Raw genomic sequence first — 22,441 nt, 5'->3', positions numbered from 1 at the left:
CTTTCAATTAATCTGACTTTGATTACTATTTAAGATTTAATGATGAGCGATAACCATTCCCAAACTTACTCTCTTTAGTTGAGAAAGAGAAGTCAGTATCTTTGGTTGGTGGAGTGTGTTGCGACGGCTCAGTTTCACTTCTCAGCGCCTGTGCACCAGATCCACTACTATCGTGACATTCAACTTCACCAGACGCACCACTGAAACGAACGATTACCTGTTGCGACATTCTCAGAGGCAAAGAGACATGTAACCACTCAATGCTGCTCATAAACTAACTCAAGTCATTCTTATTAGATCCAATAAAATATCACGATGAAACACCAATCTACAATGCCCAGTCACAAGAAGTCGAAAAGTGTGCAAAGCTTATTACCCATGAGATCCCTTGATCTCTCTCAGCATCTTGAGGGTGTTGGTGTCATGTGACTTCATCAGTTTGGTCAGACGCTGCACTTCGAACATCAAGTCACCAATCTAAATGACAAATCAAATCCTCACTTCGCTCCTCATATTTTTATTTCAAAAGTCTACTTGTGTTTAATTTGATAATAGCTCTTAGTATTATCAATACACTGTAGAAATTTTTTCCCCCGCATTGAACACTCAAGTATGCGTAAAATTGAACCGCACGATCTCTTGCCTTCGCCAAGAACTTAATACAAAAATTAAATGCGCGAAATATACGAACGCAAAACAAATTTTGTCATCATTTTCGCTCACGTTTGGCATGTGGACGTTATCGGAGTCATACTTGGCAGGACTCCTACTCAATTGTTGAACATTATGCAACTGCTCTTCCGGTCCGACCTCGTCGGCATCTGAGAGCATTTCATCGTTATTATCTTCATCTTCTTCGGGGTGGTGGCTAAGGCGATGACCTTTAGCCCTTCCTTCACTCTCTTCACTCTCCTCTCCATGACTTCTGTTGCTAGACCTAAATGGCAAGTTAGCATGCTTGACTTATTTAAGGGCTTGAAAATGTTAATCAAAATATACTAGAGCTATCAAAAATTTTAAAAAAACAACTTGAAAGCAACCAGATAAAAATACATATCGATAAGGCGGACACTGCGACAAAAAAGAATATCGTAGTTTCAAACCATAAAAACATACCCGGCAGGTTGCCGGAAAATAGCTGCCGTTGATTCCCATAAGCATGATTGGGATTGAAAGAATAGAAGATAATGAAAACATACCCGACAGACTGCCGGAAAATAGCCACCGTTGATTCCAACAAGCATGATTGGGATCGAAAGAATAGAAGATATTGAAAAAAAGAAGATTTTTGTCCAAAACATTTGTTAAGTCTGATTTATTTTGACGGCATTTCGTAGTTGAACATACTTCTGTTTCTTAGAGAGAGGCTACATGGGGCTACTATCAATACCAATAAGCATTAGAGATGGTAACTAAGACTTATAGGAACGCCGTTCAAATAGCGGGCATCTAAAATTGGGCTTTATGGGTTCCCGTTTCTATTTCTGATTTCGTTTTCCGATACTGACTGTTCATTTTCAATTGCTCTGCTGATCAACGGCTGTCTAAAAACACTTTTAGCCGAATGATAGAAGACTGAAATTAGCCTAGAGAAGTCAAAAAAGACTTCAAATGCTGAACAAACAGCGATCTAAGGCAAAGCGAAAAATTTTAGTACGATGAAGTAAAAAAACATGACAAGTCCCGAAATACAGTCCAAAGAAATGAATGAAAAACTTCGAACTATTGTACCTGAACAGCTCGAAAATTTAAAGAAACTTTCCCAATTTCTCAATATTAAAAAGTTCACAACCATATCATTTCTCTGGGATCTGCCCAAAAACTTATCTGCAAGACCTAAAAGATTTATTGGCCATAACGATTGATAAACTTGTAAAATTACAAAATTTACAGAAAATTTTTTAAAAATGTAAAATTGAATGAAATACTGCTAAAAGCTGTGATATTCGTTTCTTCAGAATCATTTCATTGTCTCCAGAATGTATCCATCAACCCAATTTTAGGTCTTCAAAAGTTGCATTGGCTCATGAAGATCGATAAACTAGGAACATGGCAATAATTGTCAAAAAACATAAAACTTCAAATTTTATCGAAAAATTGCAAAAATTTGTGATATTAAAAAGTTTAGTACCATCCCAGTACCCATATAAACTATGCAGTAACATACTAGCAAACACTAGAGGAGGTTACCTCACTACTGAGACAAGAAAAGGTGAAAAAAAGCAATAACTTTCAAAAAAGCTGAAAAAATTGCTTAAGTCCGTGATATTAAAAAGCTGAAAACAACTTCGTTGCCACTATAAACTGTGCAGAGACCTATTATGAGACCCTAGAGGAAGCTTTCTGGTCCCGGAGTTTGGAAAAACTTAAAATACCACAAAAAATAATTAGAAATTTATTTTTTTTTGCAAAAAGTTGCTAAAATTTGTGCCATCAAAATGTTGAAAACCATTTCATTGCCATTAGTAACTACGCAGCAACTCTTTTTCAAGTCCACGAGGACGTTTGATGGCCTTTGCGGCTGGAAAAACTCAAAAAGATTTCAAAAAAATTAAAAATTTCATTAAATTAGTATCATTTTTCTTGATTATGTTTGCATTACCAAACGATATAGCTCATAAAATGGTCATAGCAATAGTCATAGTAAAAAATGGTCATAGTAATTATATCATGCAAAAGATCTGTATCAACTTTGAACAACTTGAATTCAAGACCAAACAAACAAAAAACTTGAAAAATGAAAAAAACGTGAGAAATTGCACAATTTTTAGCTCAAAAACTCTTAAGACCTTTTTAACCTTGAATTTGGGCCTTCCTAGTAGCTTTAGCACTTAAAAGACTACTAATCCTACCTAAGGGCTTCTAATTAAACTTAATGCCCACTGTGCCTTACCTGTTTATACCGTTTTGAAAAATCAAAGTCATGAAATTTGTGTGAAATTATCATACAAAATTAAAGTAGACAGAGCACTAATACAATCCAATTCTTGGATTGTAAAAATAGAAGCGCTATAATAGCCGCCTGAGAAGCTGAGGCTGCTATTAATAAGACATCGATTTAATTGAAGATAAAAAAGAAGACCGCAGCAAAGATGTAATTTTTCCAGCATTCATAACAAAAATGAGTGCAAGGAAAAGCAGATCGAAAGCAAGATTTTAAAATTATGTTTCTTTCTCTCCATAATTATGTGTATCAAAACCAAATTACAAAATAGGGTTCTAGGTTAGAAGGAACATAACAGACAACACATATAGCACGCTACTAAGTAAAACAATAGCACGTACGACTGGGGGGGGGGGGTGGTAAAAGATATACGTCCACTACGTTTCATTGAATAAACAAAAAACTCGACCTAGAATAATGCACTATCATTGGATTGGTAAAACCATTTTCAAAGAAATTCTATCAAAAAATTTTAAAAAAAGAGTTAAAATGCAACCAAAAATTCAGCATAAGAACAAAAAACGACTAGAGAGAAAGCGAATTTTTGTTTACACACTGTTTTCTTACTCTACTTAAAAATTAGAATAAAAAAGTTCACACCGCAAAACCACTCGCTTTTTTGCTCCAATTCCAGACCAAATCATCGCTGCAATTAGACTTCAAAATTCATGAAAATGTGTGAACAGATCTTAAAAAAAGATAGCCGGAAGAGTTCCGGAGGCGACTCGGAGTAGAAAATTGACTACCCTGACATAATTAACCTTCCTATTAATTAGACTCATCAATTAGAAAGAATAACATAACCGGCTAACGTCGGGCGAATCGCTCTCAAGCGACCGGCGAGCGGTTGAATTCGTCAGTAGCTGGCCACGGTTGTGAGGCTAGCATTAGCTTGATTGAAGGGGCCTGACGAGCGCAGCTGGAGGGAGGGAGGGGGGGGGGGGGTTGGGCAAGACGGGGGTGGAGTAGGTGCAACAGGGGGGGGGGGGGTTTCGCTGTACGGGGCCCTTACAGCCTGAACGATGAGCACGGTTGGGGGTGAAGTGAGAGGGGGCTGATGTGGGAGGGGGGGGGGGGGGGGGCCTGTGTTGGTGGGGGGAAGGGTGTTGTGGGGGGTCAACTTCTAAGAACCGCCCTTCACATCATAAGTAAAAGTCTCCAAAAAAGTTTATGTGACACCTAGGGCTGATTAAACTAAAAAAACCACAAAAAATTTCAAAAAACTTGAAAAAAATTGTGACAATTGGTATATGTTTGCGTGTTTTTAGCGAGCGGTTGTTCGTCAGTAGCCAGCCACGGGAGGGGAGGGGGAGGTCGCTCCAATATGCTGATGAGGGGCAACATTAGAGTGGGGGTAACAGGGCGTTGGGGGGGACAAAATTGGGGGGGGGGGGTTGAGGTTTTTAACCTCTAAGGACCGACCTTCATACCATAAGTCTCCAAAACAGTTTGAGCTGAAAGGCTCTAAGAGCAATTAATGACCGCTGGGTGCTACCTGCTTATCGCGTTTTTGAGGACGAAAAGTCAAATGGGCCAGACAAAAAATCGTTCAAGCGAAAAATCGCATAAAAAAGACCGACAGGGCTAATATAATTGCTAAAAACGTTGTTTGAGAGTAATCAAAAATGTTGACATTGAAGTGTTTTTTTCTTGAAGATGCAGAATGTAAAAGTCAATGTTTCAAATGAGTTCAAGTCTCTATGATAACAAAAACGGCTCATTGTCGAAACAGCGACGAAAAAAGATCTATAGAAGATAGATAGTTACAGCTACAAAACTGATGGAGTTGAAATTGTGAACATATTTAAAATCGAAATGCTTTAAAATTCAAATTGGTAATTTTAATATGGTCGCCAACGCTAATTATTAACAGCCTTCAATATAGAAGCCCTTATTAGCGTTGAATGTTTTCGATTAACCTTCATTGAGCTTCATTTAAGCGTAAAAAAGTCCTTTATAGAGTGAGGTGTCACTTAGGGACAAAAATTTATCACAGAATCCAGAAAAGAACTGATTTGCCAATCAGCATGTCACGCAAATAAAAGCAGCGAAAAAAAAATACATAGCAGTTGAAAGACAAAATTCTCAGTGAGGTTTTCGGGTTTAAAAAATGTAAAAAAAAGAAAGTGTCAGACGATAAATCAAAGCAAGAGGCTCTTTCCATCATCATTTCTAGTTATAATAATTTATTTAAGTGATGACAGAGTGAGAGATTAAGTGTAGAGATAAAGTGCCCGAAATTGCCGGAAATAAGCCGCCGTTGACCCGTTTTACGCACATCGAGACTGAAAAAGGAGAGAAGAAAGGAAGAAGGAAAGAAGGACTGAAAAAGTTACAGGAAGCGATAAAAATTGGCTGACACGCTTCTAATTTTTAAAATAAGCTCTAACTTGGTGAGCAGTTTCAGTTAGATTTCAAAATTATACAACATGCAGCTTTTAAACAGAGAACTAGGACAGGACTATTAAGCTTTATACTAATGGCACCCAGCAATCGCTCTAATGAACTTAGGTAATCTTATGCACTTTGACCTCATGACCTAATGACTCTCTTCAGATTCACAACATTACGTAATTCAATGAGTGAAAGATTTGAAAATCCATTTAGTTCAAACAGAGAGTGAGATAAGCCAGGAGTCAAACATCGTGATTCTGTATAACAAAAAAAACGCAATCGAAAGGTAAAGTGAATTAAAAAACGCATACCAGGACAATTCTGGCACAAATCAAGGCATTTTATTTAAAAATTAAAAATGGAAAACTATCTAAAAAAACTGAAAGCATTTGATGAAAATTTCTCTACAAGTTGCGCCTCCAAAGCGATTATCAGCCAAATAACCTGTGATAGAATTACTTTCCATTCGTGATACAACTAACAAATAACAGAACGACCAGTAAGATATTTGTTAAAGAAAAAAACAGAGGAAAGGGAAAGAAGTGAATAAAAACTCAAAAATATTATTTTCTACAAAATAATTAAACAAAATTATCCACCAAAAGGTAAAATGTGACTTCACAGTAATTATTTTGACAGAAAGCTTTAATTACTTTTGAGCTCGAGCATTTACACATTCAACATCTGGCAGAAATATGTTAAATGCAGAGTCAAAAAATTAGAAATGTCGTATTTTTTTCCAATACTGTTACCTTTTAAGAAACATAAACCAACTAACGTCGGAGAAATTACTCTCGAATAACAGGCGTGGTGTAAATTTTTCTTTATGGGTGCAAGATCACACAAAGATAGGGTTCGAGCCCCGACCTCCTGAGTCCGATTCCTTCACCTCGACAGAGGCATTAACCACTCGGCTATCATGGCCTTGTGATCGTATCTCTTAACTATCGGTTTTGTGTGAACAACAAACTTTATTACGGAGTGAGAGAAACTGAAATCACTCAAAAATCATGAAAAAGTCACTTGGGTAGTCAAAGATTATTCTAGAAAAGCGCAAAAACGGTCTAGCAAAAATGTCGCATAAAAAAGACACACCTGTTTACCATAATTGCATCTCATTCAAGAGCAATTAATAACACCTATAGAACAGCTATTTTTAAGAATGAACAATAAAAACTCTAGCGGGAAGCAAAAAATTCGAAAGACGGGAAAACAAAAAAAAACAGACGAAAATTGGACATAATTTGATTCAAATTACTCAAATATCTTTAACAAAAACAACTCAAAATCAATATCCCTTAAATTGAAAGGTAGCCACAGCCAATTGGAACTTGAGAAGTCCAAAATTCGAATACAAAAACTGCCAGAGAATGGTCCAATAATGCAAAACTGTTAAAATAGCTCGAAAATAAAGTATTATTTGCTCCAAATGACCATAAATGATCAAAAATGCTTCCAAACGCACTATTATTTGTTCGGATAAATGAAACAAACAACATTTGCAACTGAAAAAATTGCAGTTTAGATTAAAAAACTGCTTCGAAAATCACTTGGTCAAAAAAATTTGCTCGCTTAGCGAAAATTTTTTCACACCTACATTTCTCACTCTTTCTCAAAAATGCGACATGAATAAAAACCACTCTCTTCTCTGCTCTCTCTAAGCGAATCAGTCTGCCCAAAATACATTAGAAAGATATAAGTGCTAGTAAATCTGACTTGCACACAAATCTGCATATTAGCAAAAAAAAACTTAAAACGGGTTAAAATCATAGCAGTTTAAGATGAACAATCTTAGCACAAAACAACGACTAACAGCCATAAGAGTTAAATCACAATTCATCTTTAAAACTTATTATGAAGCCAAATATGACGAATTCGGTAAGTAGAAGGCAACTTCATTAAACAACCGATTTGAAAATGCAACGAGCACAAAAAATTTGGCTCACCGAGCGAAAATATTTTCGCACCCACTTTTCAAAAAAGCGATATGAACAGAAAACCTCTTTCTCTTCGCTCCCCTCTTTGATTTTATTACAAAAATTTTTGAATAAACAATTTTGTTGTTACGAGCCGGCACCAGTTCCTGTTTCGAATACACTTCAATAAAATTATCAAACAAAAAAGACGCTACTCACAGCTATTAATAAATCTATCAACTAAATTGTATAAAAAAATCACGCTGAAAATATTGATAAATGAAGCACATAGAAACTTTGTTGCTGAGCTCGAGAAGTTATTGCAAACTTATAATTAAGCCATTTAAATGGGCCAGTAAGTATCGAAGGGGCATCGATGGCGAGAGCTAGTTATTTTAATGACAAGTTATGCGACAACAGCAGTATATTATTTGCTAAGAAGCACAATAAGCAGGTCACCAAAACATGAGACATCTAATTCAAAATATTTCAAGTTGGGATTTTCCCACCTTAACCTGCTTTCATTTCTTTTAACAGTAGCTAAACAGTTTTTTTATAGTGGCAGTGCTGTAATTTAGGTAAAAACAGTTACTTTAAAAGCAGAACAAAGGCAACGCAAGTAATTTTCTCGGTGAAACCCAAGAAAATACGAGTACAGATTGTTTTGCACTTATTAGCGCTAAAAATTTATTTGGTATGAACGTTTCATGGGAACAGCCTTTGGGGACGAGCAGAAAACATCCCGAAAAACTAATGATCCACTATCTATTAGTCTTTCTCGCATCTATCTAGCCGAACAATTATATACTAAAATCTAGCACATGCCAGAAAAGTTAGGTCTCAATTTAAAAGAAACAACTTACTTCTTTGGATGTCTGTCTTTCCCGCCTCTTCGCTTAGAACCACTCCTTAGTTCCAGCATAGATGTGCTTCTGCTCTGGAGCCCAGTCGCACCTGCACGTCCTCCTGCACTAGTACCTGCTGCTGTTGTCGATGACATTTGAGGCTGCATCAGATCGTGTTTCGTCCCTTCACGTGATAAACTGTGACGGCTGGTGTCATGTTCTAAATCATAGAGATCATATGTTTCCACACTACACCCGCCCAAACAGAACAACTTAGATAAAACACTTTACACAGTTGCCAACCTTCCAAGGGATTTAATCAAACGCTAAACATTCGTAAAAGAACATCTATAATTTTTCAATTTCTTTGCAACGTATTTTTTTAACGTTTATCAGTGTCAAAACTGAAGACAATAAAAATTTTTGGCTACTATTCTCTTTAACAAACGAACAGTCTCAATTCTGCAGGTTTCAACTATTAAACATAACAGTTCAGGTGAATTGCTCTCAAACCACTGACGAGCGGTTGGCTTTGTCAGTAGCTATCTACGGCCTAAGGAGACTAGCTTTAGCTTAATTGAAGGGGCGTGGGGTGAGCGCGGCTGGGGAGGAGTCACAGAGAGGCGTGGGGTGGCGCTATGGAGGAGGGCAGTGATGAGCGCCGGTTGGAGCGAGTGTTTGGGGTTACGGTGGAATCAGAAGGTGTGTTTGTGTGCGTGTGGAGGGGCGCGGGGGGAGGGAGGGGTGGAGCAGGGATAGGATGTGCGGGGAGGGGCTGAGTGAGGGGAGGGATCAAACTCTACGAACCACCCTTCATATAATGAATTTATGCGTCAAACTAGTTCGGTGAATCTTACACTTAAGGACTAGTGAGCCATAAGGCTCAAAGATCTCTTAATTCCCGGGTTTTACCTGTTTATCCCATTTTTGGGGACAAAAAGTCAAAACGGTCAGAAAAAAATCGCTAAAAAAGACCGAAGCACTAATATAATTGCTACAAACTTTATTTGAGAGCAATTGGAATTTACTTGAGAACTTTATTTGAGAGCCAGTTACAAACAGGTTGATTCAATTTGTCATCAGCAGAGTATTTTCAGGATCTTTTAATAGCATTGATTAGGTATCGGAATTACCTGATGTATTTGACTTTGCCAACGGGTTCACACTACTTCCAGATGCAGCTACTTTGTCTCTGCCCTTGCCAACACCGCTGATGGTACCAGCGCCTCTTCTAGGAGGGGATACACTAGCTCTAGGAGCGACTGTTGTCTTCTTTTGCTTCGAGTGACCTTTAGCGTTTCCGGGAATGTCAGCAATATCTGCATCGTTGCTCAGTTCAAACGAATCCAAACGGTGTGGCATATTAGAACTCTTCTTGTTTTTCAAAGATCTGAAACAGAAAATTGCTTTTCAACTAGTTTACATAGTTAAAATTACCTAGTTCCAGTTCCAGACCGAAATGAACTGTGACCGTACCCAACTTGAGCGCACAAAGGATCATTCCTAGACCAATTACAGGGTATGAGTAGCATCATAGTGCTTTAAAGTCGAACAATAATAGTCCAGACAAAGTTCGATAAGACTTCATTTGTCTGCGACGGTGTGATCAGAGGTCAATCTGACTGTTTTGGGTTTGATCAGAGGTCAATCTGATAACCTTGACTGTTTGGCATTTTCACCCAGGACAATGTAAACAGTGCGGTTGCTTAAATTCTCAGAAGACGGTTGAACAGAATACGGGATAACAACAAACCTCAGTCCTTCATCTCCACCAGCAGGAGATGAACCAGTGTGTGAATTGACAGTTGCCTTGAGGAGCTGGCGCTGCACTCTGATCTTTTCAGCCTGTAGAGAGAGTACACTCTTCATAGCTATGAACTTCTCATTCAACAGTTTGTAGTCACTCTCCGCCGCCAACAGCTGCAGCTGAAGACACATAACAAACATCAAACTAATGCCACTAGGGGGAGCTATGAGAAAAACTTACGAAGGAAGTTTTGAAAGAGTACTTACAGATCTACAAAAATGTCCCTTAATTCATGTTATCAGCGATAAGTTTTGCTTTTTCTTCCCTGACCATATATTTCGAGCAAAATTTAAGTTTATCCTTAATCAAAAACTAAAACACGCGGTTCAACTCTTATATTGATTTCGGTCAACATAATCTAACTCAATTAACAAAGAAGATATTTTCTATATTCACCCTGTAACTTTCTAGTTGTCTAATAATTGGCTCATCATCTTCGTACCCATCGCCACGAGCTTCTTTTTTCCTTCTGTTAGTCTGCGTATCCACATCTCGACACTGAAATTACCAGAAATATATAACAATGAACACCCCAGAACTGCTCACTCAAATTCAACAGTTATCAACATAGCTTTTAATATAGTTATTGCCGGCATAGCTTCGAAATAGACTTGCGTGTTGTATAATAGAGATAGAAACAGAGAGCGGTAAGTTGAAAAAAGTTATTGCCGCCTATCAGAAAGCTTTGCACCAAAACATTCAGCGATAAATTAAACCTACCCGGCAGATTGCCGGAAAATAGCCGCCATTGATTCCCATAACTCTATTGGGATTGAAAGAAAACAAAATATCAACAAATTGATTTTTGTATAAAAACATTTTTAAGAGCGATTCATTTTGATGTCATTTTGTAATTGAACATACTCCTTTCTCTCAGTGAGAGGCTACAGGGTCTAGTATCAATACCAATAAGCGTTATAGATAGTAACTAAAACTTGAGAACAAAGTTCAAGTACCAGGCATCTAATAGGCTTTATGGGTTTATCCCCTTTCTATTTCTTACTTTGATTTTTTTATACTGCCTCTCTACATTTTGAATTGCTTTGCAGAGCAGCTGCTGTTTAAAAGGACTTTGAGCAGAATGACAGAAGAGTGAAACTAGCCTAGAGAAGTCAAAAAGTTTTCACGCAAAATGTCGAAAAAGCGGCAAAATAGGTAAAGCGAAAAAAAGTTTGACGAAGTAAAAAAAACAGGAGCGCTATAATAGCCGGCTGAGCAGATGAGGGCGGCTATTAATAAAGCTTGTTAAAATAGAAACCAATTCACATAAGCCTTTTTGTTAGCGACTTTTATTACACAAGTTCCGGTGACCTAAAACTAATTCAAATTAAACTTAAGTTTCAAAGTGAAAAGGTCATTGTATTGAGTGAGGTAAGTCACGCATGATCAAAATCTAATCACACAAATAACCTAAAAAGTTTCACTGGAGAAATGACGTCATGTGCGCGAATGTCGTTAGTGACAGGAAGAATTCACAAATTTGTCTTCATCAGCTTTGTTGTGTGAACAAATGTAAACCGAAAAAAGCGTCAGACGGCGAAACAAAACCTAGCAGGACAAGTGTTCAAACCAAAAAAGTAGACCCAGAATTGACTTGCAAACGACCATTTGCCAAAAAATTCCGACGAAAAACTCGACAAAAACAGAAGAAAAATTCAAATGCCACATGTGAACAAAAATTAACGCTCAAGAACCAAGAAATTGTTCAAATACCGTTTTCTCACTCCAATGGGCTCACAAATTAAAATTTTCTCAGCAAAATAGTTTTGGTGAACCGCATACTTTAAGACTAGTAACTCTCTAAGAGAGCTGCTCATCCACATAATGCCCTCCTGGCGCTACCTGTTTATCCCGTTTTTGAGGGCAAGAAGTCAAATGGGTGAGACGAAAAATCGATCAAGCGAAAATCACATGAGAGACCACAGAACTAATTAAATTGTTACAGATTTTGTTGGAGAGCAATTATTCTTCATCTAAAGTACCTCAGAGTCAGCCTGACTGGAACTATCCACATCCAGCTCCACTCTTGCTGACACATTGATGTTCTGCATTTGAACATTACGATGCTTATTAAGTCTGCTTGCATGATCATTATCTTCAACTTCCTCCTCTGCCAAGCGAGGCGATGTTTGCTGTTGCTGATGAAGGACATTATCTATTGCACTGCTAGTTGACTTCATCTGCTCTTCTAATGCTTTCACACGTTCTTTGTACCTAAATAGTCAATCCTCAACAACTTCTGATTAATTATAAGCTTATATGTTGACAAGAGTTACATCGCGGAAGAGTTATTTGAGGACAGACAATACGAGTACATCAGAGCGAAAATCTCCAATTTTAAATGAACTCCCGCAAATAGGAGCCCTTATTATCGCATTAGGCGAAATATTTAATTTCCTCCTTTATTTAGGATGCAACTTGTTTCTGCTGTTCATTGGTATCTTAATGACGACAGCCAGGTACATTTTGACAAAATTTTAGAGCCGGGAGCAAAAATTCACTGTTCAGCTAACAAAGCAATGTTTTTAAGATTTCAATAGACGATTAAGCCTGTCAGATGATGTCAAGTGGCATTAATACAATTGTAATCCTGCATCAAAGTAATTCAGTTTGCAATTTTGGCTAACTGAGCTGATTGGTTTTCGGGAAAGAAACCATAGCCTAGAACATAGTCCGGGTAATAAACTTGAGGGAAAATGCCACCAATATGAGAGCAACCAGTTTACCCCACATAGAAGATTGGAAGTTATATGATTGTAATTAAATCACATGTAATGGGCTACAAGTAACTTTACCTATTGCCAAATCGTCTCCTGATAAGCATTCATTACATAATTAAACTCAAGTTCAGCTTCACATCTCTCAATGATAAGCAAACATACAGAGTCCTTGTATAGTAACAATTTTTTAAAACTTCACGTCTTTAAATTTAGCACACCATTTCTTAGGAGGATGTGTCATTACGATTAAATGATAGATGGGAGGCTTTGAGGCACAGAATCGTTGATAAATTAACTATCTGCCTTCTACCAATTAAAACACTGGTAACTTGAACCAATGGCTGACAGCTATGATTAAGTTAGAAAACCAGGTATTGAGTTACGTTGAGCAACTATCTCACAAAAATGTAAGTGGAAAAGATTTGACATTTGTGCTTGTGCTTGAAAGAGGTACAAGAGGTACCTGGTGTTTTCAGAGGTGAGTTGGTTGAGTTCCTTCTGCCTGGTGGAGAGGACAGTCGACAGATTCTCTACACTCTGCTCAGCATCCACCAACTTGTCAAACAGATCTACACAACACAAAAACAACTGAACTCAGGGTTCTAATCATGAATGAGACACCACATAACTGCTCAAGTTTGAAAACGATTAGATAATAAACATACCCGGCAGATTGCCGGAAAATAGCCGCCGTTGATTCCAATAAGCACGATTGGGATTGAAAGAATAGAAGATATTGAAAAAAAAGATTTTTGCACAAAAACAATTTTTAAGTTCGATTAATTTTGATGGCATTTCGTAGTTGAACATAACGTACTTCTGTTTCTTAGAGAGAGGCTACAGGGGCTACTACCAATACCAATAAGCATTATAGATGGTAACTAAGACTTATAGGAACGACGTTCAAATAGCGGGCATCTAAAATTGGGCTTTATGGGTTTATCCCGTTTCTACTTCTGACTTCAATTTTTTATACTGACTCTGTTAACTTTGAATTGCTTTGCTGAGCAACTGATGTTCAAAATCACTTTTAGCAGAATGAGAGAAGAGAGAAACTAGCCTAGAGAAGTCAAAAAGATATCACGCAAAATGTTGAAAAAGCGGCAAAATGAGGTAAAGCGAAACATTTTTTTATTTGACGAAGTAAAAAAACATAGCAGGACAAGTCCTGACGTACAATTCAAAGAATTTTCATTGACTTAATTAAAAACTAGACCTAGAATGGACTATGAGTGAATTGAGAAAACTATTTTTAAAAAATCAGATCAAAAAAATAAAAAAAAATAGAAGATCAATGTCAAAATGCCGCATGTGAACAAAAAAAACCACTAGCGAGAAATAAAAATTTAATTCAAACAAAAAACTAGGCCTAGAATGAGCTGTGAATGGATTGGGAAAACCATCTAGAAAAAAATCCGATCCAAAAAATCGAAAAAACAGTAAAAATCAGAGTGAAATTGCCGCATGTGAACAAAAAAACCACTACCGAGAAACCGAATTTTTGTTCAAACACCGTTTTCTCACTCTACTTTAAAATTAGAGCGAAAAAAGTTCACGCCGCAAAACCACTCACTTTTTCGCTCTATTTCCTGTTTCGGCGTGACCAAAATCACTACTCCAATTTGACTTCAAAAATCATGGAAATGTGTGAACAGATCTTAAAAAAAAGACAGCGCCCCAATACAATTCAAATTCATTGAATTGTAAAAAAAATAGGAGCGCTATAATAGCCGGCTGAGAAGATGAGGGCGGCTATTAATAACAAAATTCTGTCGTTTAATTCAGTTGATGCTCTGTGAGTTTGCCATGTAGGTACACTCCTTAGAACGATAATAGATCATTTGAGTTTAAACTGTTTAAAATCTTCATTGCTGTTCACAACTGTCGACGACCCTTCAATATAAAAACGTTTCTTGCCCCATGCTAAGCATGACTCCGTTAGTACTGACCTCTGCACCTGGCCTCGTGTTCTGCCTGCATTTCCCTCATTTTCACTTCCAGCTCCTCCTAAAACATACAAGACAATTTCGATACTTGGCAGGCGAGACAAAATTTTTGATATGATCAAATAGAAAAGCGAGAACTTTTGGCAAATTCCATCGATAATAATTATAAAACTGCCAGAAGTTTTCGAAAAAGCAAAAGACCCCACAATGAGTTGCAGCATATTCGCCAAGGCAATAAATGATTCAGATTCCAACTTAAAAATTTAAATATCAGCCACCCAGCTCTGCAGGACTTACGTTTAGTTGTTGGCGTGCGTTTAATAACCTCAATTAGATTATTACAACAAAAACAGGCCAGTTGCAGAGCAATTCCAGTCTTTTTCCACAAATGAAAGCCTCTTAGCGCAGACTGAGCGTGACTAAAGAGCGAAACGGGAGGAATGAATTGGGGAATGATTTCACGCCAGCAGCTCTTTGTTGTGCTGTTTTTGGTGGTGACGAGCGGCTCTTTTGTCTATTGTGCTCAAAGTGTTTTATGGTAGCTGATAAACCTACGTGGTTTATGGCCACGTGCTTCATAATCTAATGGGAAAATTAGGGAAGCATCCTTTTCTGTGTTCCTGACTCTTTAAAGCGCAGATAGATAATAATAAGTTGAATAATAAGGAACTACAAAGTAAACATTCTTCATCAAAATTCAATTACTCAGTAATTCTACTTATATAAAATGCCTCCTGTCTATTTCAGTTGGTTGGTGCAGAAAGGCTTTTATGTGACTCATCGAGCAATGTACAATTGAACTGGTTGTGCTCATTCCTAACAAATTAATGAGATCAATCAAAGGAGATAATGTGATCTTAAATGGCAAAGTTACTATCTTTCATCTTCAATGAAAAGACCCCTCATAAGAACGCTTATCCTTTGTCGAAAACCTAATTCAATATTTAATCATTGCCACTAGTAAGTGCCCGAAAAACCCTTTCATGTAATATTTTTCAGCCCTACCTGACTAGCTTTCAGCATGGTGTTCACGTGTTTCAACTGCCTCTCCCTCTCAGCCTCAGACTCAGAGGTAGCACTCGTATTGGTTGCTGCGACATTCTCGTCGTTATCTCTCTCAGAGACACTGTCACCTCCCACTGAGTCAGAACAGCTACCGGCTTCTTCTTTATCACCTGGTGCTGATCTTTTTGGAGCTCTGCCAAGACGACGCTTCAAAGAAGCATTCTAAGCAAGTTAAAAGAATAGTTCTGCCGTGGTAAAACCAAATATTGATAGATTTAACGAAAAATAGGTAGCCTGAAGGAAATGGTTTTTCAATATCAATTTTAATCTTCTGCTATTTGGAGGAAATTGAACCCAATGCGCTGGACTACACCAATTACTCCAATCAACACTTTACCTCTATTGGACATTACGTAAGTAAACATCTTCCCAAAACTTGCAGTTCTGACTTCCCTTCTAAAAAATTCGGATTTTGTACCAAACAACCAAATGGGAAGTTCTTGATAATCCGGTAACTTTTGACAAAATACTTTTCAGGTGATGATAACATTAAAAAAATCATAACTAAACACTCCGTGGAAATTACTATATATTATTTGGTTTACTTGGATAATTTTCAATCCAGAAGGGAGTTTTTCTACAATAATTAGCAAGGGGAAACGTTTTTACATATCTAAAGACGGTTCCAAGCCGGAAGAAAACAACTACAGAGAAATCACTTTACTAAACAATAGTTAAAATTCTGAATCGTCTTTCCTCAACCGAATATACTGTTAACATTGAATCTCGTCAACTTTTTCGCTAAGCAGTTTGGTTTTCCAGATTGGTTTTCTTTATTTGAGATGACTGAGAAAATAAGGACCTAACTATCCTTTTCTAATAATTTCAGCTTTTTACTGGATTTAGAAAGCGTTCGATTTTCTTGTTGATCAAGATATTCGCTTGTTGTCTTGTTGTAACTCTATTGATCAAGATATTCTACAAAACAAAGCTGAAAGCTATGATCTGAGAGGTCATAGGGATCTATTCTGTTTCGGCCCCCAGTGTTTTTTATGACCCCCAGTTACAAATTATATGCTGTTATATAGCAGGTTACTATGTAAGGAAATAGCATGTACGCCTGGGGGTCATAAAAAATTTATGCTCACTAAGCTGGGGGGGGGGGGGGGCAAGCAGAATATATCCGGTCATAGTTTAAACTTCTTGTTTATAAAACAGGTATCAAAAACTGAAAAGCTACTCTTAATTGGAACCAAACAATCAAACTAAAAGAACCGCTCTTCACACTATCTTCTCAATAGTGCCGGTGAACAGCATATTTAGACTGTTAGGGTGCTCAGCAAAATGAAGCCCTCCAGATTCAACCTCTTTGTGCCGTTTTTGAGGGGAAAAAGTCAAATGGTGAGACGAAAAAACTATCAGACGAAAAACCTACGGAATAAAAAATGCAGATATAATATAATATAACAGAACTAATCAGATCAGTAGAACTAATATAATAGCTACAAACTTTATTTGAGAGCAATGAATAATCAATAAGCACAAGTTTTTTTTTGCAAAGATTTACTTTAGCGGATTAACGGGAAAGGTTAACAAGAGGTATCAAGCCTCTAATGAAAATTGATGAGTTTCACATGTTTATCCCGTATTGAAAGCTCGATATCATGGTAAAAGGTGTGAAAACATCTTACAAAAAAGACATAGCGGAAGATTCCGGAATCGACTCGAAAAAAACTTAAATTACACCCTTGCCAACCAATAACTGATGAAACTATAACATTCGTTATACCATTGAAACGAGAAAAGGAGGAAACAAAATATCAGGGAAAAAGCAAATTATGAAAATATTTTCTCGAAAACTTGGTTGGAAAAGCATTTTTTTGGACTTTATTGGAAAAAAATGTATATAATAGATTTGGAGATAAGATTTTGTTGTGTTCAACAAAAGACACGGAACTATAACCAACGATTTATCTCGAAAAAAGGAGAAAAACCGACAAAAAGAAAATAATTAAAGGACAAAATCCAAAAAAAAACCTGTTAAATTGTTCTATAATGTCTTCTGAAAATTGCGAAGTCTCGAAAACTGTTCTCAACACACTTTTGGAAACAGTCACTATTGCTTCATTGAGCTACCACATGCTCTGTGAAAAACTTAAAACGAGCAAGAAGTAGTGCAAGAGTTGATCGATTTATTTTCACCGAAAAGATGTGTTATCAAACCTAACTGATTTCAGTTAGTAACAAGAATTTCAGTTAGTAACAAGAACCCAACCAAGTCCTCAAATTACACAATTGAACATATCAAAAGTAATCTTAAAAGCAGAAAAAACGGAAGAACTAGACAAAACATCAAAAACTGAAAACTTAAAAAAAAATTTTAAAACGCCTATTTTCAACTAAAAAAAATCTTCAAATGATAATAACGAAATAATAAGGCTATGAAAAGCCACAAGAAAACTAATTTCAACCAAAAAAAATTAACCCAAGTCACAAAAAAATGAAAATAAAACATAGCTGAAACTGCGGAGTCACAAAAATAGCACAAGATTGCATAAAACTCTAATTTATAATTGAGATGACCAAAGGCTCTTCAATCTAAAGTTATTTGTTATTAGGGTTTAGGTAAACCAATTTACCCGTAAAAAGTAAAGTAAAAACTAATTTCTTCACAACTACTTTGCTCTCTATCTATCGAGAACGAGCGAAAAGAACAGAGAATCACTATCTTCTCTCCAGTTTGTTCAACCGTTCGACCTAAAGGCTTAGTTTTCACGTGCGGCATTGACTTTTACATCCATTTTAAAAGCTCTCCAAAAAATTATCGATAAAATAAAGCCAAAAGAGTTCCGAAAACGACTCAAAGTAGAAAACAGACAATCTTTACCCACCTGATGCATCTCCCGCTTGATTACACTAAACATTTTGAAACCACAGCAACACAGAAAAAAATTCTATAAAAATGAGCACAAAACTCTAAAACGGTAAAATACAACCTCCAAAACAAAATTTGGAGAGCTTTTAATTAAAGTTTCTTTAGGATCAGTCATCCGATTATTACGTTGCAGAAAAAATCTCAAAGAAAAACAAAATGAAGATAAAAAACCTAAAAAAATTTCTACAATTTTTTTCAGTGAAAAGTGTAACTTTCAAGAGTAACTTATCTTCAGTGTAAAAATACCTGAAAAATTCATTTTAGAAAAAAATAGATCAAGAAAAACGACAGCGCGAACCATAAAATTGGGCGAAATAGGCAAACAACTTAAAAATCAGACAAAGACTGGCAAAAATTTGGTCAAATTTACTCCATTTTCTTCAACATACAATTCAAAGTTAATACTAATGAAAATGATAGGCACTAAAAGTGCTAGAAGAATTGATTTTAAACACGGAACAACCCATCAAAACTTTTAAACGCACTATTCCCAGTTAACATAATTAAGCGAAACACCTTTGACTGAAAAAAATTGGAACTCCAAATTTAGACATAGAACGGACTATGAGTGAATTGGTAAAACAATTTAAAAAAACTGTAATTTAAAGTCAAAATACCGCATGGGAACAAAAAACCACTGGCGAGAAAGATAAATTTGTTTCAAAAACTAGGCCTAAAATGAAGTATGAATGATTGGAAAAAATCCGATAAAAAAATCGAAAAAACAGTAAAAAATTAAAGTGAAATTGCTGTAGGTGAACAAAAAACCACTAGCGAGAAAGCGAATTTTTGTTCAAAAACGTTTTCTCATTTTAATTTAAAATGAGAGCGAAGAAAATCACGCCGCAAAACCACTCGTTTTTTCGCTCCACTTCCTGTTTCGGCGTGACCAAAATCGCGACTCCAATTTCACTTCAAAAATCATGAAATTGTGTGAAGATCTTAAAAAAAGACAGCGCCCCAATACAATTCAAATTCATTGAATTGTAAAAAGGAGCGCACTTAAATAATATCTCTTAAGAGGCTGACAGTGGCCAATAAAAAGACGCTCCACCAATACTCTTCTTCGAGTCGTAAAAAGACAGCACCAATACAATTCAAATTCTTTGGATTGTAAAAAAGGAGAGCGCCTAAATAATAGCCGTTGAGAGGCTGACGGCAGCTATTCAACATAACCGGCAGATTAACGGAAAAAAGCCGCCCTTGAATCCAAAAAGCATGATTGGGTTTGAAAGAATAGAAGATAAGGAAAAAAAAGATCTTTGTACAAAAACATTTTTAAGACCGATTTATTTTGATGGCATTTCGTAGTTGAACATACTTCTGTTTCTTAGAGAGAGGCTACAGGGGCTACTATCAATACCAATTAGCATTAGAGATGGTAACTAAGACTTATAGGAACAACTTTCAAATAGAGGGCATCTAAAATTGGGCTTTATGGGTTTATCCCGTTTCTATTTCTGACTTCAATTTTTAAACTGACTCTGTTCATTTTGAACTGCTTTGCTGAGCACTTGATGATCAAAATCACTTTTAGCAGAATGAGAGAAGAGAAACTAGCCTAGAGAAGTCAAAAAAGATTTCACACAAAATGTTGAAAAAGCCGCAAAATGTGGTAAAGCGAAACATTTTTTTGTTCGACGAAGTAAAAAAAATTATAGCAGGACAAGTCCTGACGTACGATTCAAAGAAGTTTCATTGACTAAACAGAAAACTAGACCTAGAAGGGACTATGAATGGATTGTGAAAACCATCCAATCCAAAAATTTGAAAAAACAGTAAAATTCAAAGTCAAATTGCCGCATGTGAACAAAAAACTACTAACAAGAAAGCAAATTTTTGTTCAAACACTGTTTTCTCACTCTAGTTTAAAATTAGAGCTAAATTTGCACGCCGCAAAAGCACTCGCTTTTTCGCTCCACTTCCTGTTTCGGCGTGGCTACTCCAATTTGTCTTCAAAAATCATGAAAATGTGTGAACAGGTCTTAAAAAAAGACAGCGCGCCAATACAATTCAAATTCTTTGAATTGTAAAAAAAATTAGGAGCGCTATATTAGCCGGCTGAGAAGATGAGGGCGGCTATTAAAAAGAAAACAAGTGAGCACTTTCTGACCACCTCTTATTGTCCATAACCCTTGTGTCATGCTAACCTCTTGTTTGATCTTGCTCAATTGATCACACAATCCCTGGACAGCTTTGTCTTTAGTCTCAAGCAGATCCTGCAGAGAATTCACAGTTGAGGTGAAGGTAGTCTCCATATCCTTACATCCCTCCTCCAACGACTAAAAAATACAGTCCTGGTTTGAGGAGCAGATGAAAATATAGATTGCATTGATAAATTGCCAACTCTGATTTAAAACAATTAATTAGTGAATTATCTTTAAAAAACCATTGTTACCTTAATGACAGCGTCCTTTTTCTTCGAGTCGGTTTCGTTCTTTTTCACCATCTTCTCAAGGCCCTCAATCAGCTGAAACAGATTAATCTATAAAAACATAACCGACTAAACGTCGGAGGAATTGCTCTCGAACGACTAGTGGGAGCTCTAATCAATTGCAACCTGCTTCAGTCGGGCGAAGAGGAGGGAGGGGAGCCTAAATGGAACTAATGAGTTCAATAATGGGCTTCAAATAACATTAGAGGTTAAGATATACCACTATTAAGATTCACCGCACTCAAGAGTAGCAGTTTTCACTTTCTTCAAATCGAACCTTTTCGCTAGCACGCTTTTCAAAACCCTGACGTTTCGGTTGCTTTTTTTCTATAAACTGGTGGCATTCCGTGAGTTCTTCGGTGGAAAATGAAAACAGTACCCTAACCAATACGGAGAGAGGAGATGTAGCAGTAACCTTTTTATAGTCTTCGACAGACTGTTTCAGTTTCATTCTCTCTTCACTCTTCTCCCATTGACTCTCAATGCTCTCCTTCTCAACTTCATCATCGCCAACGCCACTTTGTGAACCTTCATTTGCTGGAAAACATTATGCAAAACATTTATACAGCCAATAAGACGGGTGTAGTAAAATTGTATACCCATCAAGAGCAATTTGAGAACAACTGAGAAAAATGCTTGCACCTGTAGACAATGTAAACAAAATTTGACTCTATTAAATGTTTTTTCTGCAGTTTATTTTGCATTTTGTTTAATGCATTCAATAAAAAAATACTTGCTTACATACATATAACTGCACTTCACTTGACTTCCATTTACGCATGCTGCCCTGGTTTGGACTTCATGTCGAAATTTTTTTTACAAAAAAAAACTTTTTTAAACTGAGAGAAAACATATAACGGAAACATATATCAAGTTCAGAGTCAGAGATCCAGGAGATAAAAAAGATCAAAAGGGTGATAACACAACCTGACGTTGCGAACCAATCCATATCTGAAGCCAACAAATAACCTCTTAGCAACACACGAGTAGCTCTCAAACGAATAGTTAGGCATAGCCCATAGCAGTAGATAGTTTAAGCCGAGAGAGTTTGTTCTCAGAGTGAGGGGAGATAAAATTTGTGGGTTCAAACCTCCAAACAAATTGCTCTCCAGCAATTTAGGTAAACCGCACTCTTAGCGACTTGCAAAGACTTAAGATAACAGCACAATTACATTGACTCCTTTGGGATTTAATCGGAATTTATCACAAAAACACCGATGATAAAAAAAATTGTATGAAAAAGACCAATAGAACTTCAACAATTGCTTAACACTTTGACAATAATTGCCGAAAAACTTGAGAGCAATAAAAATGGACGAAATGAAAGAAAATGGTCGCTAAGTATGCTTCTTCACACAGCTGACAAAACTAAGTTGGACGAATTGCACTGGAACTACAGGAGGGGCCGGCTCTGGTTGTAGCTAGCTTAAGCCTAGGGATACCTCGGGCTCGGTGGAGGGGATGGGGGGTTGGGATAGTAGTTATTGAGAACTAT

At 36.8% G+C, this 22,441-nt stretch overlaps 1 protein-coding gene across 6 annotated transcripts in view; it reads right to left on the bottom strand.

Moving 5' to 3' along the window:
* Positions 1-22,441, bottom strand: part of LOC142345819 (uncharacterized) — a 127,187-nt gene that overhangs the window by 80,119 nt on the left and 24,627 nt on the right. For 4 of the 6 annotated variants that reach the window (XM_075398212.1, XM_075398213.1, XM_075398216.1 and 1 more), the window contains 15 exons: positions 21,362-21,483; positions 20,911-20,982; positions 20,663-20,794; positions 15,578-15,799; positions 14,576-14,633; positions 13,090-13,195; positions 12,702-12,719; positions 11,889-12,120; positions 10,303-10,404; positions 9,853-10,025; positions 9,233-9,489; positions 8,118-8,319; positions 724-937; positions 377-477; positions 70-200 (listed from right to left, as the gene is read on the bottom strand). In XM_075398212.1, coding sequence (XP_075254327.1) covers positions 70-200; positions 377-477; positions 724-937; positions 8,118-8,319; positions 9,233-9,489; positions 9,853-10,025; positions 10,303-10,404; positions 11,889-12,120; positions 12,702-12,719; positions 13,090-13,195; positions 14,576-14,633; positions 15,578-15,799; positions 20,663-20,794; positions 20,911-20,982; positions 21,362-21,483 — 2,142 coding nt within the window. The remainder of the gene's footprint in view (positions 1-69; positions 201-376; positions 478-723; positions 938-8,117; positions 8,320-9,232; positions 9,490-9,852; positions 10,026-10,302; positions 10,405-11,888; positions 12,121-12,701; positions 12,720-13,089; positions 13,196-14,575; positions 14,634-15,577; positions 15,800-20,662; positions 20,795-20,910; positions 20,983-21,361; positions 21,484-22,441) is intronic. The other 2 variants (XM_075398214.1, XM_075398215.1) reach the window with 2 other exon arrangements.

Source organism: Convolutriloba macropyga, chromosome 9 (genome assembly GCF_964194025.1).
Source record: "Convolutriloba macropyga chromosome 9, txConMacr16.3, whole genome shotgun sequence".
NCBI classification, from domain to species: domain Eukaryota; kingdom Metazoa; phylum Xenacoelomorpha; order Acoela; family Convolutidae; genus Convolutriloba; species Convolutriloba macropyga.
This window is presented reverse-complemented; position numbering and strand designations above follow the sequence as displayed.